Source organism: Malania oleifera, chromosome 10, assembly GCF_029873635.1.
Source record: "Malania oleifera isolate guangnan ecotype guangnan chromosome 10, ASM2987363v1, whole genome shotgun sequence".
NCBI lineage: Eukaryota > Viridiplantae > Streptophyta > Magnoliopsida > Santalales > Ximeniaceae > Malania > Malania oleifera.
The window spans coordinates 26920142-26947819 of record NC_080426.1 but is presented as its reverse complement, the minus strand read 5'-3'; the positions used below and the strand labels follow the sequence as shown (position 1 = coordinate 26947819).

The 27678-nt window shown below is 34.6% G+C and overlaps 1 protein-coding gene across 1 annotated transcript; it reads right to left on the bottom strand.

Annotated features, from left to right (window-relative positions):
• Positions 1 to 1387: 1387 nt before the first annotated feature.
• LOC131165863 (GDP-mannose transporter GONST1) lies at positions 1388 to 27249 on the bottom strand. Its single transcript, XM_058123989.1, has 9 exons — positions 26958 to 27249; positions 24003 to 24234; positions 23678 to 23817; positions 12420 to 12549; positions 9220 to 9318; positions 4257 to 4411; positions 2385 to 2501; positions 2084 to 2181; positions 1388 to 1996 (listed from the first exon to the last, which is right to left on the bottom strand). The coding sequence occupies exons 2-9, from the start codon at positions 24219 to 24221 to the stop codon at positions 1938 to 1940; spliced, it is 1017 nt and encodes a 338-aa protein (XP_057979972.1). The 5' UTR covers positions 24222 to 24234; positions 26958 to 27249; the 3' UTR covers positions 1388 to 1937.
• Between the last annotated feature and the right edge of the window lie 429 nt (positions 27250 to 27678).

The window sequence follows — 27678 nt, the reverse complement described above, 5'->3', positions numbered from 1 at the left end:
GGGGTCATTTGTCAAAAAATTAGAAAAACAAAAATCAGAAATGAAAACTGAAAATTAGAAATAGAAGGTAAAAATTAAAAATCAGCAACATGTTTGGTTAACATTTATAAAAAAAAAAAATGTATATATAAATTAAAATTTTGATTAATAAAATACACATTTTTATCTTTAAATCAAAATATTATAAAAATATGATTAAAATAATAAAATTACAAATAATATATATTAAAAAATTACTATAATAAAAATTAAATTTATTATAGTCCTTTTACTTAATTATTCTACTTTTAAAATTTACTTTACAATAAAAATTTTATAAATTTTATTGGACAACTGAAAAGTAGTAAAAGTACTTTACAATTGACTTTATTTTTATTTTTTGAATTTATGTATCTTTTTCTTTTAATTGTATTTAAATTCATATGACCATTTAATAATTTAATCCAAATAAACTATTTTTAGATGTTAAAGTTTCTAGTAATATTGTCAAAACAATTAAAAATCATAAAATTTGACTTTCAATGTTTTCACAAACAGTTAAAATCCGACAACAAAAATAATAAAATTGACAACAAAAACAAACATTTTTATAATTTAAACAAAAAATAGAAAACAATAAGGACACCAAACAAACCCTAGGCAAACTATATTTTAACCACAAATGCCTCTTCACATGTTTCTGTCATTATCATTTATGGGAGGCAATGTAGCCTGAATTGGCATGACACCTTGCTGAATTTAGGTTTGAAGCAAGATATACTCAGAACATATCTAATCCAAAAAGAAAATTTACAAACGACAAAATAATCATCTAACATAAGTAAATATAACAAATTAAAAAAAAACAATTATATAACTCTTAATAATCTCAAACTTTAGATTTAGATTTATATAAATTTAATTAAAATACAAAACAAAATTATACTAAAATAGTATTTGCAAACATAGATTTCAAACTTTATATTTGAACTTGTGTAAATTTGAAAGAAAGTCAATACAATTGTACGCTCTGTTTTGTCCACATTTATAAAAATTCAAATCGAAAGTCCAAAATCCATACTCCCAACAAAATAAATTTGTCCAAATCTACTCAAATCTAAACAAACCCTAGATCACGATTAATTTTGGTTGATTCTTTGTTTGCAAACCTCACTCCCTCTCAAATTGAGAGGAGAGAGAGAGAGAGTTGAAACTTGAAAAGAGTGAGTCATGCTACCTTGATGCTGCACTGCAAGGTCCTCCACCCCACCAGAGCCGACATCCGCCCCAAGTTCAGGGAAGAGAGGACTTACGAGAGCAATGGCCAAAGAAACAGCAGCCCTTGAAACTAAAACCAAAAGCTCAGAGGCAGAAAAATAAATACTTCCCCTAGAAGACAGCCATGTGATTAGAATACCCTCGAGTTAACCATAGAGTAGCCCGTTACATGTTTTTCCATCAGAGCACTGCTGCTTAATCCATCATGTGATAGAATTTTTCACAATATCTAATGACCAAGTACACAAAAGAAAAGGAATAAAAAGTAAGGAAGAAAAAAAGAACCCATCTTTGTTTACAATCAGATCTTGCGTGGCTTTTCTTCTTTTCAATAAATAATTGGAATTAAAATTTGTCTCTATAAAGATAACACCGGGGAAAGAAAATAATCCCCACTACAATACAAATTGAAAGGAAAGAGAACCAGTGGCAGCAGCTTCTTGCAGTTGCGGTACGGAAAACTGATGCTCAAAACATCCCAAAAGGCACCTATTCTCCCTTGTCCAATGCAAAAAGCAAAAGCCAAATGGAAGAAACTCCGTGTTCTTCAGAGAAAACTGCTTTGCTTCTGATCCCCCCCACCCCCTGGGTACATAAAATGTCAGATGCATAACTAAGCTGCCAGTTTTTAGTTACAGAGCAAGCCAGAGTAAAAACACACTGCAGTTCTAAGTCAAGTCTCAGGCTTGAGATCTCTCCCGCATTTTGGCCCTTGCAAAAAACACTCCTGCTAGAAGACCTGAAACATTTGATTGAAGCTTGAGTTTTTTATGGTTGGTGGAGGAATATCCATTGTCAAGAGCCAATGAAACGATAGAAGACTTACCAAAAAGGATGCTCGCAGAATTCTCCAAACTGGTAGGCACCTTGAAAAGAAGGATGCCAGCAATAGATAGGGGTATCTTATTTAGGGATCCCACAAGGCTGCCAAATGCATCTCAGTAATTAGAAACATCTTGATTTGAATGGGGAGGAATCTGGTATTTTTTTTTAAATGGTTGATTTGTAAAGAAAAAATTGCCTCGAGTTTTTCATAACAAAGAAATTAGATATTTTGAAGAACATCTGGGGCCCTGGCTATGCCATTATTATCCCCAGCAGATTAGCAGTTAATTGTTCAATCTTACCTGTACGTGGTAGCCCCTGTTTGATGAAGAAACCACATAGAAGTGAAACTGATTGCTAGACCCAAAAATCCACTAAATGTCATCAAGAACCAGAATATAGGTAACCTCAAAAGTGGTCTGCCAATTTAATTAAAAGATACACAAGAGTCATTAGCAAAATAAAATAACCATAAAACTAATAACTAAAAACACATTATATTCAGTAAGAGTGTAAGATGAAGAAAATAATAAAAAGCAAATAACTAAGAATAAATTATATTAACGAGGTCACTCGCATCACTTCATAATGAATTCCCTAAGTTCAGAAATGGCGATGACCAGGTTCAGAAGTATTAGATAGATACAATCAGCAAGTGTTCATAAGATGCAGAACTATGGATGGATTCTATTAATTTGCCAAAAATATCTTGTGAGTTTGCACACTTCAAGGAAGTTGATGCCATGTCGTCAACAAGACTGATCCAACGTAATAATATTTCTTACCATATAAACTAACCCACAGCAATTAGCAGAAAACAAAGGAAGATGGAAATAGAACAGGACAATGGTCTGTGTAACTGTGCTTCAAACATCAGAAAGTTCGGTAGCAGGAAATCTATCCTAAAAGAAAACATTAAAAAATGTGGGCACGAACACACATGTAAAGAAAACCCTTACCCTATGTTTGGAGAGGCTTGGATTTGGATCTATGTTGGATTTGGATAAGATGTAATACAACATTGTATTGAAATTTATCCAAATCCACTCAAATCCAAACCCAAGGTCCAAAATTCATACTCTCAAATGCAATGTTAGGTGTTTTCAATTTCAGAGACTGAACAATCTGGTTGAAAGTAATAAAGAAAGGATTCCTAAAATTAGCATTAGTGTGTTATACACGCATAAGATGGAACAACACCAACAAACAAGAACAGAACATCCATGCACAAAGCAATTGATGATACGGTCTTCCATACATGATAACAGCAGTAAAGAGTGGTGCAAATTTTAAAAAATCACTCTCAAAAGATGAAACAGCCAAAAAGAACAATAACAAGAAAATAAATTTTATTTCTTTCCTTTTTTATTTTTTTGGTAGGGAGAGTGAACAATAAATGAGAAAAATGAAGGAATGAACCAGAGTCTCAAATTTCAAGTATGCCAAAAAAGGTCTTATCTAACATTGTACAACTTACTAACTAAACAGTGCCATAGTAAACAAAGAAGTAATTGTTCAATTAGACAATTATTTGGGATATTATTGTAAATAAATTGTGGGAAGTTCACAAATAGATAGTAAACATTAAAAGGCAATGTACCATAGCATCCGAGAGAAGGAGAAGTAAACACAAGCAACCATTCTGAAATTCTTCGGAAAAATTAAGGACTACCATAAATCACTTGAAAATTATTCACAACACCAGGGATGTTTTTGATAAATTAGTACTAATACAATCAGAGTGTGTATAGTTATCAAAAATGTCACAATGATGTGAGAGAGAGAGAGAGAGAGAGAGAGAGAGAGAGAGAGAGAAGCAATTATTAATCTTCCCAAAAAACATATAAAAAAAAGGGGGAAAAACGAAATAAAAAGTGAACACTGTTTTTGACATGATAAAGTTTTAAAACATGTTCCCAGTCAGAAGGTTTTTCGAAATACCAGTAAAGTTTAGATGCCCATGAGTTTGTCTACTATAGGTCCTTTAAATTTCATAAAAATGAAAACACCAAAATCAAAGGAGTCTAAGACCAACCATACACCAGCATGTTTAACAGATAACATGGATTACACCAACAGAACAGCTGAGAAATGTGGCCAGGGGTGAGTAACCAGGCATTGGCCATTGCCACCACAGTAAAAGTTGATAAAAAATTTTCAGAGGAAGTACTCACGTTTTAGAGAGATAATCCACCTCGTTGAACACAAATATCAGGAGGACCCCCAGAGGCAATGAAAGGGTATTATTTAGCAAGACCATTGAAAACTCATTCAAATTTCCAGATTTAGTAACTAGCTTTGCCGTATCCATGACCCTACGCAGTGTTAACTGCACCAAAAAGAAGTAAATGTATAAATACACAATCATCAATATATTAAATTAAAAAATAATAGTCTTCTCTTCTTGAATAATTTTACTTGGAATGCCATGGTTCTCTTGAATAATTTTACTTGGAAGGCCAAGGTTCCTTTTAAGGTTAAGACTTTTTGTTTGGTGCATAATTAGAACAGTGCCCCACCCTTTATTGTTTGCATTGTTCCTTTACTTGGCGATTATGAAATTATCTTTTTGATATTGTTGAGGAAGAAGACTGGGTTAGTCCAATCACAGTGCAAGAGCTCTTTCTTATTAGATTTAGAGGTTATGAAACAAGGAAAGATGCCAGACTTTTATGGGTTTGTGCTTTAATAGCCATGGTGCACTTGGTTAGAAAGGAATTTGAGAATTTTTCAGGGTAAAACCCTCCATGGGTGTTTGCTTTGGGAGAAAGTGGAATTTATGCTTGTCTTTGGGCATTAGTGATGGTAGCGTTTCTAGTTCTTGTTAAGTTGTGGGACTAACAATGCCTATCAAACCTTAACACCCCCCCCCCCTCCTCCTTCTCTGGCACATTCATCTCAATTGCACATGGAGAGATAAACAAACAATGATTAACACCCATCATTGGGAACACAATAATTTTTTAACAAACTTACTATTATGCTGGTAAAGACTAGAACACAGGACCTCCTGCCAACTATGGCTCAGATACATCAAGCTTTAACAGTTCCATTGTCTGAGTGACTGGTGATTTTGTCATAGTGGTTTTTTAATGATTCTTGGTGCGTTCTTTGGTACTAATGTGTTTTTTCTTTTTTTGCATGGGCTTCTGGACTTCTGTTTTTTACGTTTTCTACATTCTAATCTGCCTTCAACATCAATTCACACACATAAATAATCAAACTTATGAAAGAAAATGAGTATGAAACAAAATAGTCAACATATATACCAAAAATATATGGCACATACTTGAATGAATAAAGCACTCAAGATAATTTTGCCCACTACAAACACAAGAAACAGGTGCAACAGAGCCATTGTGCAGAATAGGGTTACAACTTCGCTTTGGCAAGCTAATCCAAATCCAATCAAACTTTTGGTCGGTTTCCAAATGTCTTTTAACAGGCAAGGTACGGCTCAGATTAAGAGACCAAAAACCAACATCAACTCAGGTTGGACTTAGACAGGGATGACAGCAAACTGACCAAATACCCAAAACCCAAGGAAGTTGATTTGTTGCTGTCAGTATGATGTATTGAGAAAGGAAATATTTTTTCAAGGATATCAAACCCAACAAATTAAAGAAGCCTACTTATCACCCCATCACCCCCCCCCCCCCCCCACTCCAAGGAAACAAAAAAAAAAACAGAAATTTTTTCTTTCACACTAGCCTCATCAGGCTTGTCCATGCTTCACACTGTTAAGCAATGCCAGACAGAAAGGCCAGATTCATTTTTTCATTTTCTTGTTTCCATGACTTTAAAGTCATTGTTGTCACCGTTAAGGTCTCAAATGATTCTTCTTTATTAAAAAAAAAAAAAAAAAAAAAAACCTTTTAGTGGTGTCTTCTGATCTTTATTCTTTAGTACTGGATCATGTCGAAGACCCAATCCCATTCAACCAGTCAGACCTCACACAACCTAAACCCAAGCTTATAAAATTATGATCAAGCCATATGAGTTGCACTCCATAGTTCTCAGAAGGATTGGACTGTAGACAAAAGGTTCTCATAACATCATTGGTCATGGTTAACCTCTAACTCTTTGCACACCTAGTTCTAAATTCACAATTTTCCTTTTTCCAGGGAGCCATTGCCCATGTATCGAGTAGACTACCGCCACTTCTATTTTGAAAAGCTTCCTCAAAAGATAGTACTAGTGTTACAGCACACCATAGTGTTCATAGTGGTGTAGAATAATTTGAGTTAGAGGCCTATCATAGAGGGGCTCATAAAACTCCAAGATCTTCAGTAGGGGACAAGGGAGGGTGAAAGAAGAAGAAACGGTAAAAAGGGACACCAAGAGAAAAATAACAACCCTCAGGCAAAACACAACTCGAATTTAATTCATAAAACATACTCCACAAAACATGCTAGAAAAGTGATAACCTTCTCAACATTCTCCTAACCACGATAGTAACCAACGAAGACTCAATCTATTTTACCAGATTGACCAAATCTCCAGAAACAAAACAAAGAAAAAAAGAGACAAAATATTGCAAATATAAGCTCTCCTAAACCAACAACTTCTCATGGTGTGTTCTCTACTCGTGTTTTGGTGAAGCCTGGTGGCTCTGCAGGATGTGGGGAATTCCGGCAAGTAATCAATAAGGTTTTGACAAAACCAGGAAGGATAGTACTTTATGGAGATGTGCAGTTTTGGCTACCTTTTCAATCCACTAAGCCCCAAAAATATTCTAAGAAGAAGTTGTTTATCAAAACTGAAGTCAACCAAAATTAACAAGAATGGCCACAAATTGCAAAGTTTCAACCATTTTTCTAATAGAAATAATTCAACTTGTATAGATTTCAAAGTAAGATTTTACAATTGCGTATCATTTCTGTTCTTTTAACAGTTAACAATTGCATATCATTTCTGTTATCTTCCAACAAAAATTACAAAGACAAAGAAAGAAAAAGAGAACAACAAAATAAATATAACATTATTCGGTCAGAGTACAGCATCAAATCCAAGATACGCATCCAAGCGCCGAAACAATAAAGTTCATACAACAAGGAGTAGACTTTAAAGAGTGAAAGAGTCTGACAAACCAAATTGACACTATGGCTGTGTTTGGTCCACAGAATGTTTATTCCTAGGAATAATATAGTAATAGCACAGATTTGATAGCTGACAGAAGAAGAGTATTGTCATCACGAAGCAAATGACATGACAATGCAAGTTGTTGCCATTCGATCAAATATGCAATAGGATAAAAAAAACACATTCACACAGTGACATCTGGGAATAATCATTCTATTCAATGTTATGGATTAACAAATATTTTTGCATTGTCATTTGCTTTATGATGATTTGTAATCTATCAAAATCCTATACCATAACCATTCTGTTCCTAGGAACAGACATTCCAAAAATCAAGCATAGGCTAAAGGATCAACCTCTATAACAATGTTAAAGTCAACCCACTGCCATCAAACAAGAAGGCAGTAGATTGGCCTTCAAGAAATGACAAAGCTCCGACTAAGATCAACAAAATGAACAAGGCAATGGTGACTGACAATGTGCTGAGATGTTATGAACTTCCAAATTTCCAAATTAGGTACATCTGTACATGCATGAGTTTGGGAGTTTATTTGGGTTTTGTAGTGTTGAACCTCACTGTTTGGGATTTCATTTTTTTTTACATGGGTGCTCTGGGCTTTTGATTCTTGTGGTCGAATGGAACAAGAATTCCAACAAAATTTACAAAATTCAATGATATTATTCAGTGTTTTAAAAGGCAAAGGCGTAAGGCGAGGCATTTTACCCTCCGCGAGGCAAGGTGTAAGCCTCAAGGCGTTGAGGCATAAGCATTTTGGGATTGTATTTTTTAAAATAATTAATAAATAATATATAGTATAAAGATGAGAAAAATGTTAGAATAATGGAGAAAAAAATAAAAATATGATTCTTAAGTATTAAAAATAAGCCATAAGTTTTCAAACAGATGACAAAAAGCCAAATTACAAATTTCTCCAGCCGTTAAGGGGCTGTTTGGGAGACGGCTGAACTCCAGCCTTGAAACCAACTATTATGAGAAAATGGAAATAATTTTTAATATTCATTTAGTCAACTCTGATTGATTGTAAAAATAATATCCCGTCAGACAGAGAGAGAGAGAGAGAGAGAGAGAGAGAGCAGAGGCTTCGTCGAGGCGTAAGAGAGAGCAGAGGCTTCGAGCTTTGAGCTTCGAGCTTCGAGCTTCGAGCTTTGAGCTTCGAGCAGAGGCTTCTTCGAGGCGTAAGAGAGAGCAGAGGCTTCGAGAGAGAGCAGACGCTTCGTCAAGGCTTCGAGAGAGAGCAGTGGCTTCGTCGAGGCCTCGCCGATAGAGCAGAGGAGAAGAAGCTTCACGGGAGAGAGAGGGAGGATAGGGGTTTCAATGTGTTTTGGGTTTGGACTTATAAAATTGTGTTTTAACCCAGGATACCGAAAGGCGTACGCATTTCATATGAGGAGTAAAAAGGCATCGTTTTTTGGCTGAGGCGTACGCATTCGTGGAGTTTCGCCTTTGCACATACACCTTGGTGCGTTTTTCTCCCAAAATACCCTGAGAGGCGCGCCCTGAAAACGCCTTTCAAAACACTGATATTTTTCATTCTCTAAAATTCAAAATTCCAAAAATCACTCAAAATCTCCCATAGAACTTCTGCAGAAACAAAGTTGGCCAGGGCTTTCGTTGCATGGGTGCTATGAGCTTTTGATTCTCCTGGCTAAATGCAACAAGAATTTCAGCAGAACTTTACATTATTCAGTGACATTTTCTCCATAATAATATAAATTCCCAAAAATTCAGCAAAAATTGCTAAAATTATCAAAATTCCCCACAAAACTTGTGCAGAAACAACGTTGGCCAGGGCTTTCATTGCAAGACATGCCAAAATCCAAAATTTCAGAAATTTTAGCGTAATTTAACCCAGTGAGCATGATATCTTAGGCTTCATATCAAAAACTTCATCAAGATAAGTAGGACCATGAAGGCAAAAAGAAGATATCATAAAGTGTCTCCGGCACCTATTTTATGTTAAAACAAATGGAAGAGGGAAGGAGCTTCCAAAAAAAAGAATACAAATGAAAAGCAACAAGTTCAAACTTACTCACAGAATATGATGCTGTTAAGAAACAGTTAATAATTTGCCATGTATAGCCAACAGCATGAAAAGATAGATCAGTAATTCCTCCAGTAATTGCAGAAATGATCTGCAAGAGGAAAAGGCAAAGCCGCTCAGCGTACAAACCTTTAGACCAAATTTACAAGAAGATACAAATCATATACATGTGAAAAACTATAAATATAAAGATTGAGAAAAAGAAGAAAAAAAAAAGGCATTTATATTACCAATGAGTAATTGAGATCAAATGATGATATCTTACAATAACTGTATATAAATGTACCATAGACACTCTTTGCTAGACACGCACACACACTCACGACCAGAGGAAACCAACCCACTATGACACAAGAAATATAAGAATGCAGCGCACGCAATACTATTGAAGATTCAACAGGCAGATGGCTCAAAATTTCTATCCAAGCTACAAAAAAATAACACAACACAAATCCTTGGATTGATGCTGTGATTAAATGTGTTGTCAACTCCCTCCGTGGGAGCATGTGAACTACTAAGGATACGATTCCATATTCAAGAGACAGGTCGGCAACTTTGAGTTTCATCCCAAGCCCAAACACTTCGCCAATTAATCCCTTGCTTGTTTTTGTTTATTTGTCTCTTTCATATTTGTGGCTTTTAATTCAGATTTCTTTGCGCTATCCTTACAGTGTGGTTCATACCACTTAGGCCTTCCAGATAGATTTAAGCCAAAGCCAGAGTCCAGTGAGTAGCTCCACTCTATTTTAAAGATTTGTAAGAGATATATATATATAGATATCTGTTTCTACTTACTGATGTAGTCACTTTTTTGTATTTTATTTTATGGTAATTACTGATGCATGGAGTGCATAACATATTAGGTTGATGATATATATATTATAGAAAAATAAGATATATTCATTGTGGGAAAATAATGTTCAAACAGGAGAATTAGATCCCCCCCCCGCCCTCTAATGAAAATAAAAAACAAAAATAGGCTACAAAACAATCGAAATAAAAATGCCTTCCAATCTCTGTGAAAATCCGAGAAAGGCACCCCTTTAAAATAGCTTGCTGCAAAAGATGAGAGAAGCCAAGTACTGAATCCTATCCCAAAGCAAAGTATCAGAAGTCCTCTTCCTTGAGAAGATAATGAGCATTCCTTTCCATACAAATTCCCCATAAAACTGCAAAGATGCCACAAGCCCACAAGACAAAACCATCTACACTCTTCCCAAATCCTGTAAAAGAGATACCTAATAAAATCCTCCACCAAATCTGGACAAACCCATTTCTCTCCTAAAACAGCAAATAACTTTTTCTAAATCCCCCAGAAGAAAGAACAATGTTAAAATAGATGCGATGCAGATTCTGAGCTATCAAAACACAAGAAACAAACATTCAGAGATAACGCCTTCAATGGCCTCCTACTCAGCAACAGGTAATTAGTGTTAATTCTTTTTTTCTTTTTCTTTTTTAACAGCAAAAGAAGTTCATAGATGGATTAAGAATAAATAGCAAGGAGAATAAGACATCTCCTTAACAATTTCTTGGACATGTTAGCGTTAACTCTATTAAGAACAACCAAGTAAGCACCTTTATCTTAGAGGGGACTTTAGCTATCCAGAGGGAAGAGGACTTAAAGGACCTGGTCAAATGCTTTAAAGATTTTGAAGAATAGAATGCTGAGGAATCCAAAACCCAACTCCGACTATCTCTCTCCATGAGAGATACTACACTGATAATTTTTGTTCTGTACCAACATAATTCCTTGAGCAATATCCCCATCTGTCTTGCACTGCTCCTATCTTCTTCCATGAAGAAATAAGGCAAGCCTATGGTCTATAAAAAATGCCATTTTCTTGTCTCTTATGTGATGGATGTGGATAATTAATGTATATTGTTCTATTGATGGATTTAAGCAAATGCTTTATTTGGTTAAACCTCCAGTGCTTATTGATTCTCTTATGTTTTGTTTTTTTTGAGAAATACAAATTCTGCCATAAAGAATGATGGAGCTAGTTGGCCTGCTCAATAGATTATTTGGTTTAGTGACCTTCCAAACTTGTACCTTAATTCCTAAGCCCTAGGATTTTTATTTTAAAAAGTACTTTCTAAATTTTGGAGTCAAAAATTAGTTTTTTTCAGGTTCAGCAGCTCATTTTTAAAGTATTTAAGAAATAATAGACAATACAACCAGTTCATATAGCATTTCAGCAAGAGGTGATGGCTCTTTGGCTAGAGTTTGGGTGGTGGTGCACCATAAGTACTAAGGTATTTTGTGTAACATAAGAAAACATGTATAAAAAGGTTTTCTCTTGGAAACCTTACTTTCAAAGCCTGAGCTTTCAAAAGGAAAAATTTCTAAAACCATTTCCCACAATCCAAATGTATTGTTCCTTTCACCAAAAACTTCCCAAAAAGAAGAGAATTTTTTATGGTCCCCAATGGTTGTGATTCATGGATGGTAGCCTTCACAAGACATTGAGAATGTGAATGAACTCTGGAAAATTAACCCTAATGCTCAACCATGGTTCATGAACCTCCTCGATGTCAATAACAACATCAACCTGAAATCTTTACTTGCCCAAAGGCCAGCCTACTATATGAGCACACATGCATTTTACTAGTGCAATCTTCTAAGGGTACTTGCATGGATACTGCATGCATAAATTTGCAGGTCTGTGACTTACATGTTCTGGTTTTATTCCAGCCTTGCTACTGCTAAATGTAAGGTGCGCGTTGCATGATTTGTTGTAGACGGTAAGGTTTTGAGATCTCAGTTCTATGCAGTGAATCAAACTTTTAGACTCCAAATGTTTCTAAATATTGGAAAATCCAATTTTCAGAAGATAAAATATGAAATAATTTTTTGGCAATTTTTTTATGTTTACATAATAATCATCTAGCAGATAATTTTTGCAACAATTTATACACAGACTCCGCTCTTTTAAAGTTGGTTGACCAAACCAAGCACAAACCCAAAGCACGTTTGGATCAGTCACCCCACTTTTTTCCACGAAACCATAATATAAGAATTTGAGTTAATAAAAACATTTCTTTTGCCAAAAAACTTCCCAAAAAATGAAAGATAAATTTTCATGCCGCCCACCCACGTCCACACTAACAAAACAATAGGAATTAACTACAAGCATTTTCAATCTTAATGTAAACACACACACACACACATTTTGAGCCATTCAAACATACCATTAAGAACAAAGCAGTCCAAACTTTGTTGTCATGGTGCTTATTGAATATATACATTTCTCCGAGTGCAGTTATCACATTGGTAACATTCTTCAAAACTGTGACCATAGCAACATTGATGTACTTCAAACTGCAAACATGGACCATTTTAAACAACATAATAAAAATACTGGAATATGTTGTGATTAAGTACTAAAACAAAAAACAAATATGCAGGTCATGAGAATCAGATGTGGACCATTTAACTTGTTTTTAAAATTCAGTATCAACACAACTTCATAAGCTTAAGGTGTCTGACTCTGATTCTAGATCATTACAAGAAAGAATGAGTTCTCCTTCACATATCTAGTCCAGAAAATTTTTCACTGAGGAACAATAAGAAACCTTGCCATTTCAAAGTAACAAAAACAGTACACTCACAAAACTAATAGAATTGAAACTCCACATATAAAGATACTAACAATCCACAAAATCAAGTGTTCGTGATTTGTAATGTCCCTATCAACTGCATGCAATTAATTAATGCATGAGGTAAAGACCAAGCCAACCTTGTCTTAATGATAACCAAATTCAGTGATAATAGAATGCTGATCAAACTCACTGTCCAGATAAATACAACATAGAGAAATGTCGGTAGCATGAAATGGTAACCAAACAAAGGACCAACAAGGCAACTTCAGTTTTTTTTTCGCATTCACAAGGACTGTTCTCTGCCAGGAGGAATGTCCCACAACAAGGGGCTGTTTCTTTTCGCTTCTGTTTTCCAGTTGCTATACAATGAAGATACAAGCTAAGACAATAAGTTTGTTTACATTGCTAGTTTTCTATTTATGTTGATCAGTATTGTAGCCAAAACTTAAATCCTTTTATGGTTTTCAGTTGTAGGCAACGTATTGCCACACTAATTTATTATCAAGAATTGACTTTTGTGGATTAAATCATTCATTCTATACAAAAAAATGACAATGAGAATTTAAAACATAATTGAATTAAAAATATCTAATCTAAAATTTTCTAAAATTTTGAAAAATAATAATAACCATTCTAAAAATATTTTTAGATCTTTCAATTGTCATGTTTCTTGGAGCAATAAAAAGTGAGTTTCAACATATAATAACTAAGTAAATAATTAAAATTAATTCTTGTTCTTTATTATAAAATTTTATAATCTGTATTCTTTTGTGTTTTGATTATTTTAATCATATTATTTAAAGATTATCTTATTCAAGGACAAAAATGAACATGTGTTTATATAGGTTTTTAATTTTTAATTTTTGGATTTTCTCCTTTTATAAAAAAATAAATTTATTGGAAAAGGAAAAGAATAACAGCCAAAAAAAGAACAGAGAAAAAATGATGTAAAGTTATAGATGGAGGAGAGAAACAAAAAGAGGCGGCAGTTTCCTAGAGTATTATGTTCAGCTAAAGGTCCACCCTCTTATATATCAATAATAATAAAAAATATTGAAAGATAAAAATAGCCCCACTTATACCAAATAATTACTAAATCAGTCTATCTCATCTAACACTCCCCCTCAAGCTAACCCATCTTGTTACAACCACTAGATAAGACAGGCTTAAAAAGACTTCTTGAAAACACCACCTAACTGACCCACAAATTTCACAAAAGGAATCTTTATAACCATCTTTGCCTCACAAAATGAAGGTCAACTTAAATGTGTTCTGTCCTCTCATAAAACTCTAGGTTGCTAGCAATATAAATGGCAGCTTGACTATCACAAAACATGTGGTTTCTTAAACAAGAATCCCATCTTTGACTTAAAAGACTTCAACCACATAAGCTCACTCAAAACCATAGCTCAGCATTTTGCTCCTGCTACAGTATTTTGTTTCTTATTACGCCAGGTAATGGGTCTACCTCCTACAAATGTACAATATCCAATAGTAAACTTTTGATCATCAACAGAGCCAACCCGATCTAAACCAAAATCCCATGATCTATAACTTTCTATTTACATTTATATATCAAACTGCTACAGCACAAGCTATGTCAAGTCTAGTGACAGTTAAGTAGATCAACTTGCCAACCAACTCATAAGGCTATAATAATGTTTTTATCTTCAGTCTAGTCCAACATTCTTAGGAGTATCTGGTTTAGCTCCTAACATACCAGGCTCACTTAGTAAGTCCAAGACATTTTTTCATTGAGATAGATTCAACCCTTTTTTAGATCGTACAATCTCAACAACAAGAAAGTAACGAGTACCCAAGTCCTTGTTTTGAAATTTTTCTTGAAGCCATATCTTGAGATCCACAATCCCGCTTTGGTCACTACCAATGATGATGATGTTATCAACATAAACTACAAGAACTACCACGCCTATCTTGTTTTGGCGGACAAAGGCTGAATGATCAAAGTAGCACTGAATAAAACCAAATGCAGAGACCAACTTACTGAATTTGTCAAACCAGGCTCAAGGAGACTGTTTCAGACCATAAATGGTCTTATGCAACCTACATACCTTACCATATCCTCCCCCTAAGAAACATATCTAGGAGTTTTGCTCCATGTATACCTCTTCCTGTAAATCTCCATACAAGAAGGCATTCGTCACATCCAATTGGTATAAGAGCCAATTAAAATTAACTGCCAATGAAACCAAACAAACAGAATTTAGTCTAGCAACAAAAAGGTGGTGTCAAAATAATCAATATCATATGTTTTAGTGTACCCCTTGGCAACCAATCAAGCCTTAAGCCATTCAATAGAGTCTTCAAGAAGATATTGACGGTATAGACCCAACAACACCTAACCAACTCCTCATGGGGAGGAAGATCCAAGAAATCCCATGTCCCCAAGTGGTCCAGGCATCCAATTCTACACCCATTGCATGCTCCTACCCAGGGTTAGCAAGTGCTTCAACATGTGAGGAAGGGATTGAGACAAAGGACATTGACAAGGCAAAAGAGCGCAGAGGACTAGGAAGGTGAAGAACTTAAACAAAGTGAGAGGTAGTGCAAGCAACTAATGAGTGCTAAGTACGTGTTCAGGTATCTTTCTTGTGTGCAATTGGAAAATCCAAATCACACTAAGATCCCAAAACTGGAAATTGAAACAATGAAGGGTGTAAGAGGCTGCATGGTGGTAGCTATGTCTGGGCTTTCTTTGGGTCAATAACTCATAGGTTCAAAAGAGGATTAGAAATTTTCTCCAGAGAGATGAGGGTAAAGACAGGAGCAGAGAGAACCAATGCACAAGGGGAAGCCAATAGTCACTGATCGACTCAAAATATATTCATCCAAGGAGGACCCAGCACTAGGAAAATAACTAAAAAAGGTAATATCTGCACTAACACATTTTCTGGGAGTGTAAGGATCACAACATCATTTAATAGAATGGGGAGAGAACTTGTCCTAACCCATATGTGGAACATGACTATAACATGTGCACCCAAAGACACGAGGCACAACACAAAACACATGTGGTATATAATAGAGAAGGGAATTTGTCCCCTTAGAACACTAAAGGGGCATCCTACTAAGCAGTAAACAACATTAGTCCAAAGAGTTTTAGGAACATGCATATGAAAGACAAGAGACCATGCTGTGTCAAGTAAATGTTTACTATTCCGTTCAACTACTCCATTTTGCTGAGGGATATGTACACATGATGCCTGATGAATATTTCCTTCGGGCAAGAAAATATTGAACAAATTAAAGTGCATTATCAGATCAAAATTTTGAATACTAGTGCCAATCAAGGGTTTTTATTTCCTCGTAGAACTAAGTATATACATTAAGAAATTCAGATGTGTCTTTGAACAGACAGATCTAGGTCATATGCGAAAAAATATCCACAAAAGACACTAAGTATTGATGACCCGTTAAATTCTGGACTCTACACAAACCTCAAATATCTGAATGAATAAGACAAAACGACGTACTATCGGACTCAACTTTAGACAGAAAAGATGGCCCAAGCATGCTTTCCTAATTGACATGCAGACCAAAATTTTGCTGTTAAATAGCAATAGCAAGAGGTGTAACGTGACAGTAACAGAGGAGCTGGAATAGTGGATGTTACATAACAAGAAGCAAGTATAATGGACGTGGATTTTTTTCAAGCACACAATCTTATGAAAAATATTGGTTTACTTGCTTGTTTTAAGCTCTTAACCCTTCTTCTTAATGAGAGTTTTAGTGCATTTTGGATCATTTAGTTCAACTTACTAACATAGTTTAGTAAGGGAAATAAATTTACATTTGTTTTAAACCGCTATTGATAGAAATATTATGTGTGCATGTGCGGGTATCTCACTATTTCATTATCATATGTGTAGTAAATTAATTAATAAAGCAAAATAATCACACATTCCATTAATCTATTAGGTACATAAGACATACAAATACACAATAAATTAAACAGGTTCCATTATTTATTTGTTGAAGTTATAAAATATAAAATTAGACCAAGAAGTTATATTGTGTAACTGTCGGTGTTTTAAAAGGGGAAGGCGTAAGGCAAGGCGTTTTATCCCTGATAAGGCGAAGCGTAAGCCTTTTGGGAATTTATTTTTTTATTAAAAATATATATAAATAAATTATAAATATTAAACTGTATATAAATTTTATTTTAATAAAATTTATTATATAGTTTTAAACACTAAATAACTTAAAAGTGGGGCTAAAGTCAGTACTCCAAGTTCAGATCTCAATATATGTGTGCTTTTCTTGGTTAAAAAGAGCCACGTGTCCCTACATATATATTATATATAAACTCCACAGCAGATCCCAGTCCCACATCTCTCCAGTCTTTTGTCTCTCTTGGCTCTCGTCTCTCAGCATCTCTCTCTCTCTCACAGACCCCATGATCTCTTTCTGCCGAATATTCTCCAAATGCAATGGGAGAGATGTCATGCAGTGGAAGATAGGTCCTAAAACATTCATCGCTACTCACAGAATGAAATAGAGGTCATGAATATGAGACGCTGGAGTTTTGGAGGGCTGAAATACTTCGAGTGTTGAGATTTGTCAAGTGCTTGACATGGAGAGAGATCACCCAAGAAGATAAAGTTGCTAGAGTAAAAAGATTTGGAGTCAATTGATCATCAGAAACGTTGTCGAAGGTCGTGAGAGAGGATCGTTCGTTAATGGAGGCTTCATGATTTGAAGAATCTCAACAAACGAACGACCAAGAACCCTAATAATTGCATTTTGTACACAATCTACAATGCACATGCATCTCTAGTAAAGGCGTGAAAGGTGCGCTTTTTGGGTCGAAGCATGCACCAACACGAGAAGGAGCACGCCTTTTTGGGATTTTCACTTTTATAATTGAGCCTTGGTGTATTTAGGGTGGAAAAAGCATTGAGGCGTGCCTTAATGCCTTTTAGAACACTGATAAGTGATAACTATAATCTAATTTTTTATAATGTAAAATCAGAAATTTATCATTAAATAAATAAAATATTAACCAAAAAAAACTAGAAAGAAAAGAAGGTTCATATGGTAAAATATAGAAAAGAAATGTCAAATTACTAACATTGTCAAACAAATATTTCAAATAGTGTTCATATCAAATTGTTAATTGATGCATCCCTTGTGAAAATTAATAGAAATGAATCATTTTTGTATCAGTGTCATCCTCATTAATAATCTTCTCCCCCATCTTCACACAGCTTATCAAGAATGACTTATGAAAGGGGAAAAAGGAAAGAGGAGAAGAAAAGTTGAAAAAAAAAATATATATATATATATATATATATTTTCCCATAACAGTCGTGTAATGCTAACCACAGCTTAATTTTCACGGGAAGAGGCCTCAGAAGAAGACTAAGAGAATCTTTGGTAGTCAGTTGGGTTCTATGCTTTGTTCATAGATGTTATGATTCACCAACAAGAACTTGATCGCAAATTGCTTGAAGCTCTAGACTCAACCCAACCAAATACTTTGCCCTTTGCTTGTTAGCCATCTCAATGTCAGAACTAACTAGTTAGTAGATGGTGAGTTCCTTCTACATACCTTCAAAGTGCTATAATAATCACTAATGGACTACCTTCTTGGTCATATTTGAAAAGACTTCACATGTAGGGCAAAAACACAAACTTAATACCTTCGCTGTCTATGAAACATCACGTTTGCAGCAATTCATAGCTCCATGATATTCCACAACCACACAAGTAATATTATTCTCTTTCACCCAATCTTCGTAATCCTTGGAGTTTGGAGATGGCAGAGAATGCAGCAAATTTTTGGACTTCCCTTTTGAACAGAACACAATTAGTTGGAGGATCCAACAAATTTCATGGTTTTGGTCCATACCTTAACAGTATCAGCTGAAGCTCTCTGTGTAGAGGCTGTCAAAAGACTCAAAACCACCCCCAACACACTAAAATAAGCACAAACCAGTATCGGGAATGAACAGCACAGTGGCAATGCGAAATGAGGTAGCACACACAAGCACAGAGCAGAACTTCAGAATTTCAAAGAGGTTGCTCTGACCAAGGAACTTAAACTACAATATCCTATAAGGAATTACTTGACCATGCAGCAGCAGGCAAACCACCACAAGCACCGCAGACACTTGATAAACAACCAGACAGCACAGCAGCTACAGGTATGATGGCTGGCATCAACTAGAACTAAGTGCTGACAAGAACAGGAAATAAAGTCATTGAACACCAATCAAAACCACAAGCAACCAATGCAAGATTGTAAGTGATCAATCACAAACAAACAGCATCATCATGCCACAACCAACAAGTGAAAAACAGAAGAGCAACAACAGTTCACCGAAATAGACAATATTTGACTTCACATCAACAAATCCCCAGGAACACACAAAGCGTCCTACCAAGGATGCTGCACAGCCAAACTGAGCTGAAATTTGTCCCTAAACAACTATCAAAACAACCAAAAATAAAAATCAGACTTGGGAACTGGTTAGGGGAAGATAAGGGAAAAAAGAACAAAAAACAACTCAAAAAAATCAAATTTAGAGGAGATTAATGCTCCCATACCATGTTGTAAAGTTATAGATGGAGGACAGAGGAAGAAAAGGTCCAGAAGAAGAAAAGAACAGAAGAAGAAAGCAAGAGAATGAAAAAGATGCGGCAGTTTCCTGGAGCATTACGTCACCTCTATATCTGCCCTCTTATATATTAATAAAAAAAAATCTTGAAGACAAGAATACCCCTACTTACATCACATAATTACTAATAATCTATCTATACTTTAACCAAAAAAAAAAGAGAATGACATACCTCCTAGAATACAATGAAAAGAACAAAACAGCGAAACCCAAAGAAAACCAACTAGATACAGAAAAACTCTACTGGATCCAAGCATTCCAATCCCATCATAGATTGACCAAAGGTAAAATCCAGAAGAAATATCATTAATAGCGTCATTTTGGAAATATTAACAAAACATGTAGCTAGTCTTCAGTTTTTAGTTTCTGTTTTCAGTTTTCATTTCTAGTTTTTATGTTCATAATTTTTTACAGTTATATGATAACATCAATCTGCCATTAAACAAAGGACATCAAAACAGGAATTGAAATCCCAACAGAGAATGTGGTCCACAATGGGTCTGAATTAAAATGTGTAAATCTTAGCTTCATTAACTTTTTTAGCCATAAATACAGGCAAACCGAAAGCTTATCCAAAGGATTTATACATACAATGACAGTTAAAATGAGTAATAAAATAGTAGTCATGTGTGCAAGCCATCAATAAAAATGACTAATTTTTCAGAGCCCAAATTTCCACAATCTTTCTAAAAAATGACGTACCTAATCCATAAATTTGCAGTTTGTCATCCAGCAAGGGGAATATAATTTTCAAAAGCAATTGCATGATCATTGAACTCGGCCTGTGATGCACTCAATGTCCTAATCTTTTCACACACAGCCAGTCCCAAGCCTGGGTAAACGAGGAGGGTTGCATTAGGTAGTATATAGCCAATGTAAAACTTGTCAAATCACTATAATATGAATCCTTACGAATTATTCGTTAGGGCGTTCCCTACAACCAACACATTGCACTTATACCACCCAAGTGAAGCGAAAAGTGGGCAAGAGTGGGCTAGGTTGTCGCCCAAAAGCAATACGCCATATCGGTGCCTGAAACGGAGTCAAATATGTGAGGGTTCATGCCTCATTCTGGACATGGACGGGTAAGAAGTTCATTCACGAGACTAGGATTTGATTAGCAGCTTCGAATATAGGGACGCTTATGGATAAAAGCATGGAGATAGTAGACACAATGACTAAAAGAAAAAATAATGTAATTGCCTTCAAGAAACAAAGTGGGTAGGGGTGACAGCTAGAGAAATTGAAAAACCAGGATTCAAACTGGGTGCATTGGAAAAGAAAAACATAAGAATGGGGGAGGAGTCATTGTAGACAAGGACTTAAAAGACTCTGTTTTAATCATAAAAATCAATGGTCTTAGGCCAAGAGATAATAAACGTCATTAATGCTTATGCTCCTCAAATAGACTTGGCAAAAAAACTTTTAAGAGATAATTTTGGGAAGATGTGGATATTATTATATAACAGATATCAGGGACTGAAAAAATATTCATAGGAGCTTATTTCAATGGACACATAAGAAAGGACAATAAAGGTAATGAGAACATACATGGAGGACATGGATATTAAGATAAAAATAAGCTTGGGATATGATCTTAGACATCGCCATGTCATATGATTTTATTACAATGAATACTTGCTTTTAAAAAGAGAGAAAAACACTTTAAAACCTTCAAGAGTGGACAAAATAATATTCAAATAGATTTTTTTCTTAACTAGGAGAGTAGTATAGTAGATCGTTGATCATGTAAGAATTGTAAAGTTATTCCAGATGAAAGCTTAACTACACAACATAGAGTTTTAATGTTAAATATATGTATTAAAAAATGGAAGAGAAAGGATAATAAAAATCAATGCAAGAAAACTAGGTGGTGGAATCTAAGGGAGAAAATATAATAAAATTTAAAGATAAAATAATCAAAGATAGTTATTGGACAATAGAGGATGGTGTAGAAGTACACACTCTTTATCGTAGGATAGCTAGCTCTATTAAAAAGATAGCAAAATAGATTTTAGGTGAATAAAAGGAAGATGCTCAAATAGCAAATGAAGTTGGTAGTCAGATCAAGACGTCCGAAAAGTTGTAAAAGCAAAAAGGAATTTGGTATAGCATGGCAAAAATGTAGAAACATAGAAAACTTAGAAAAGTATAAAGAAGAGAGAAAAGATACAAACCAGATGAAAATATATAGGCGGATGAGTAGTATTACACTAAAGAAAAATTAAAATAATGAACATATTTGTGGTAAGTTAGACATAACTCCTGTACAAAATAAGATAAGGAAGGGACGGGTCAAATGGTTTGGACATCTACAACAAAGGCCAAAGAGTGCAATAGTGAGGAAGAGTGAGCTAGTTACTACGAGAGGTAGTAAAAGAGGTAAGGATAGACCCAAAATAACTTAGAATGAGATATGAGTAGGGATTTAATAGCCCTAAATTTGTCATAGGAAATTGGCCAAGATCAAGTAAATAGTGGAAAGGATTCATGTAATCCCCACCTAGTAGAACTTAAGGCTGGGTTGTTGTTGTTTGCTGTAGTCACATGATCATTCACCCAATTACTTAATTCTCAATACAGAAGCATAAGAAGAAATGAGAAACTCTCTACTATAGCCTACTGTTTGGTTGACACAATAGAATCAAAGGTATCAATGAAGTGCAATGAATGTAGTGATTCTAGAGTTCACATAAGGAATCTAGCCCACAATACCACGCCAATTCTATTCTAATGACTGTAAAAATATACTAAAACAAGGGACATAATCAACTTTTTTCTAAAAAAAATTACCAATATATCCTTGCATAAATAAAATATTAAGAAAATAACATTTAAGCTTTAAAATATAAATGAACAATATTGTATGTAAAAAATAAGGAATCTATTACAATGTACCCTTTTTATTGGCAAAAAGGAGAATTTATAGAAGGGCACCAAGGGCGTGCCATTAGTTCATACGAAAGAGGGACAATAGGGAAAATTATCACCAATGATGCAGTGTTTAAAAAAATCAAGAATTATGTTAAGTATCCACTATCCATCATCCAACATGTGTAGCCTATTAAACCAGCTAGTAAGAGTGGTAACCAAAAAAGGTGAGAGGGATCAGGGTCATGGCATTTTTTTTTTCTTCTCCTATGCTTGAACAAATGCCTCTCCAGGTCCAAATCTCATTCTCCACTGTCATAGCTGTAACCTAAAGCTGACTGACCAGGACACTAGCCAGATTCCATAGGTTTATAGTAGCTTACTATTTTGTGTTTAAATATATATTTCTACCAACAACAATCAGTATATTATACTCATTAACAGATATTAGTAGCTAAAATATATTAAAACAAAAACTAGTAAGCTACAATAATGTTTTTTAACTTTTCTTAATTTTAGGCTTATTATTTAAATACTATTGTTTTGTAACTAAATTTTTTATTTTGTGTATGATACTATTTTATCAAATATTACATATAAAATATATTATTTTACTAAGCATATTATACTATGTATATTAAATATTGTTGTATAACTATATCATATTATGTTATTTTATATTATTAAGTACTATATATTTTATTTCTAAAATATTCTTATGATAATATTACTTTATTAATGACAAAGGGAGATATATAGAATTTGGGAGCTATACGACGGTATTTTGGTGGAAAAATATACAAACTTAATTACAAAGGAGTGTAATCATGATTCCACTCCTTGAGAGGATAGAGAATGAACATTATGATGGAATAGCCATTCTACTTGCAGCTTAGGCAACAAAACTACAGAATGGAGTCGGGACCAGAATTTGCAATGCCACTCCTTCCAATTCTAAACAATAGTTTTCTCCACTAGAAGAAAAAAAAAATAAAAAAAACTAGTATTAAGATCTTCATAATCAAGAATAAGATCCAGAAAACTCAATAGAAAGGCTTATCAAGCAGAGATGACAAAAGAGTAAAGACTGAACATAATAAGCTAAACATTAATTTATGTGTACTAATAATCCAAGTGAAAAAAAAGTTTGGCATTTCAGAAAAATAGGCTATTAGAAGAAAATATAACAAATGATGTAAAACTCACCAGTAAAAAAATAGCAGAAGTGTAAAAAAGCACTTTAAATTTCAAATTTCTTTTGATTTAGGTTCAAAATACTAAGTTAACATAGAAGAGTATTGACATGATCACTAAATGAATAAAGATATATCATACCTAAACATGCTTGTAATGAGCATTCCAACAAATATAACATTCACAGGAAGCCAGATCTTAATCAATCTCCACGTAAGTGGCTCAGTTGATATCATGCCAAAAAGGCTCAATATTGACACAATAACCACAGAGACAAAATTCTGCATCCACATCAAAGCATAACGAGCTTATTAGTTTTCAAAAATTTAAAAGAAAAAAAAAATCCAGTTCACTCAAATGAGATTTAAATGAAAGCTCCCAATAAGATTTGAGTGGAAGTCCTTATCATGATCCATTTATACCTCTACAGTAAAATGAACAAAAAATACCAAATATGGTAACCAACCTGGTATAGCATCAACGATATCCCGGCGTTAAAATCATAGCTGGAAAGGACCAATTTGTTGACCAATATCATGCCACATGATGAAATACAATATGCAATGCCAGACAGTAAAGCCTGGTTGTGTATTTTAACCATTTTGTTGCTTCGAACTGTTTTATCTCTATCTTTCTCCAACTTACAACCTTCCAGGTCACTTTCATCATTGCCCAATGGCTTCATGGCAAATGATGACCTATATGATAAAAAAGGAACAAAGTTAATTAACAACGAACAATCAAAGCTTTTGTCATGTCAAGTACATGGGAGATAAAAATAGAATGATCTGATAGTAAAATAGTGTGTAGACCATCTAAAAGAAAATTTCACAAGCCATGACTGGATTTATTATTTATCTACAATATTGTCATGCTTGGCTACAATTCACATATTAATTATGCAAGAGTCCAAAGATAATAAACACAAATTTTCAGAAGCATGTCAATCAAAACAATATTTTTTTCAGAAACATAAAAATTTAGATACAGATTAAGCGAAAAATATAATGTATACCCTGAGAATGAAACTAAAAAAGTTTAGGAGAAAGATGGAATTGTCAGTATTAAATTGTTAACATTAAATAAAAATAAAATAATATCCTTGCTCTTGGTTCTTGTGCATCAACTATTAAGAAGTAGCCATACCAGACCATCTAATTTTAATAAATCAATCACTTCATTTTTTTAACAGATCCATATCCAACAAATGGTACTTGATCTAAGTCATTCTCAGGAACTAATGATTCATTTGTCCTCAATTTCACAAAATGGCATTTCCCTTTCAGCTAATCATATCCCCCTCTCCACATCAAAAATAAATAAATAAAATAAATAACAAAAAGTAATATGGGTCAATAACCCCAAATAAAAAATAAACATAAACAAGGAACAATAAGCTAAGTAACATCCATTTGAGGCTGATTTCTTGTTCTTTGGGAATTTTATTCTATGCATTTTCCTTGAATTCAAATTCTTGATATTTTTGCCTTTTGACTGTAGAATATTAATGCAAAAAATGGTGTGAATGATTCTGCATGCAAATAAGCAATTGGTTCATGAAACACAAGGAGGAAAAAGCAAATAATATGCAACAGGCTGAGAAACCCAATCCAGGTTGTTGCAATTGATTAAGGAAGCGCACGTGAACCCAAAAAACAAGATGGTAATTTTGGGGTGAGGTCCTTCTTCAAATTTATTGATTCAGGTCCTTGCTCAATAGAAGACACATTGCAAAGGTTTCTTTCTTTGCTTGGGCGCAGCACCTCCTTGTTGATTGTAGCTGGACCATGAATCTGCAAAAATGTCCTTTAGAATATGATAGAAATATATTGGGCGGCAGCAGGCTCCGTTTTGGGGGAGTTGTGAGCTTGGAGGAGCATCTTGACTGAAAGAGAGGGGAAAAAGATTATTAACTTGATCCCTCTTACAACTCTTTGGTTAGTTTGAGGGAGAGAAATTGCAGGGCTTTTGAAAGTGTTGATATTTTTCACAACACCGTAAAGGATCAGTGGCTTGAAAGACTTTTTTTATGGTTAATGGGCAGCAATTTACAAGCTGTCCCTGATTTCAGTGATGTAGTATATACTGTATATTTGTAATCTTTTCTTTGGTCTTTCGGTTACAATCCATGGTGCTTCTAATATCTTTGTCTCTTTGCCTATTTAAAAAAAAAACATAGAACCTCAGGCACACCTCTTTCATGCCACCTTAGGAAGGTTGCACTGTCAGAGACTACCTCTGGTGCAAGCCCAAGTGCTTGGTGCACCTTTATGCATGTCAAACTATCTTAGTCAACATTAACTACATTTTCACCGAACCCATTCATTGCAAAATCAACAAACTCAAGCAGCATGCTGTTTCATAATCACTCAACATCATATAAACTTTCCCTTAGCTGAATGGTAATGAAAAATGTGTCAGCCATAGATCAAATAAGCACTTCAACACAGCTGTCCTCTATAATTTTATCCTACCTTATAACTAAGTGAAACAAATATCACACACACACACAGGGAAGAAAAGAGACACAAAAAGAGACTAACAAATCAACTCCAGTAGAGTGAATGTAGCTGTCTACAAACAGATCATCCCATAGCCAAAAGTGAGTAAATTGAAAATAAGAGAAACAATGCTTACTGTAAGCTAAATTTTTTATTAAGGAAAAAAAATTACATTAACATGCTTAAGAAAGAGGGGAAAATCAAAGCCCTAAAAAAGTCAACTCACGGAAAATTCGAGAATGATGTGATTTTACCCTAAAAGAGCCTCTGATTAATAGCAGCCGAAACAAATAATCACTACAAGTCCACAAAAAAAAAAAAAAAAAAAAAACCAAAATTGAAGAAGTACTGAGGAAGCAGGGGCAAAGGAGATAAGACAACAGTTTGAGGGTGAGTGACGAGAAAAGACAAATCGCAGCATTCGCTGCTTATATTTGGGCTTTGGGGACTCTCCGATGAGAAGGTTTTGAAGATCTTTAGGGGATTTTGCTTCGGACTTTATGGAGAGAAAATAGAGATGATAAGAAAACACAGGAAAGAACGCCAGACGTCTCTTTCCTTGCCAAAAGCATTTCCGCAGAATTCCAAACCCTAGTAATCTTCAACCTAACTAAGGCACAGGTTCACGTAGTAACCCGATTCAATGAAATACAAGAAAATTCAGCAGATTATAGGAGCGAAAACAGTACTCGAAATTTCCTCGCGTTTTCTATTATACATAAACACAAATTGCATAACTCGGAGTCTCAAACAACTGATCACAATAACAATAACGGCAGTACCATGAAACGCAAACAAAAAGCCGTCGGAAAACCAATCCAAGCGCTGACCCCGACAAAAATCCAAACAGATTCTGAGTAATTTAAATCTCGTAATTCCTGCAAAATGCCACCGCCTTGGGAAAGAGAGAGAGAGCATACCTAGTTCATGAAGATAGAGAGAGAGCAGCGTTCCCGGCGGAGGTCGTCGAGAGCTCAGGCAGGGAGGAGGAGGAGGAGGAGGAGGAGGAGGGTGATGAGAGGAGGAAGGAGCAGTGGTGAAAGTTTGAAAAGAGAGCCAATAGGTACTGTGGGAGGGAGGCGGCGTAGAGGGGGAAGGCCGAGCTCCACTAACTATTGATGTAGGTCAGTGGCATCCGCAAGTGCGAGGCGGTTATTGTGGAAGCTCACCGGAACCATTTCAGGTAGATTTCGCACTTATATTCAATAACCCAACCTGCTCTACCATTCAAGGCCCTTTCATAAACGTGCATATCACACGTGCGCGCGTGCTTGATAATTATTCATGTTATACGACTTTCCATCTTTACAATTTTTTTAAAAATATAAATAAAAAAAAAATTGTATAACAACGCTTTGGAATAGTGGTAAATAATTATAGAAGTATTTTAAAATAATTATAAGTAGTTATAAAAATAAACTTGGCATAATTATAAAAATATTTTAAAATAATTTTGGGTAATTAAATTAGTATTTTAAAATAATTATTTGTAATTATATGGATAAAATTTACATTTTTTAAATATGACATCAAAGAGAAAATTTCTTTTATAATGATATAAATATAGATTATAATAATAAAAATAATAATTATTGTAATCTTATGCCAATAATGTAAATAGTTTTAGATTTAGCGAAATAA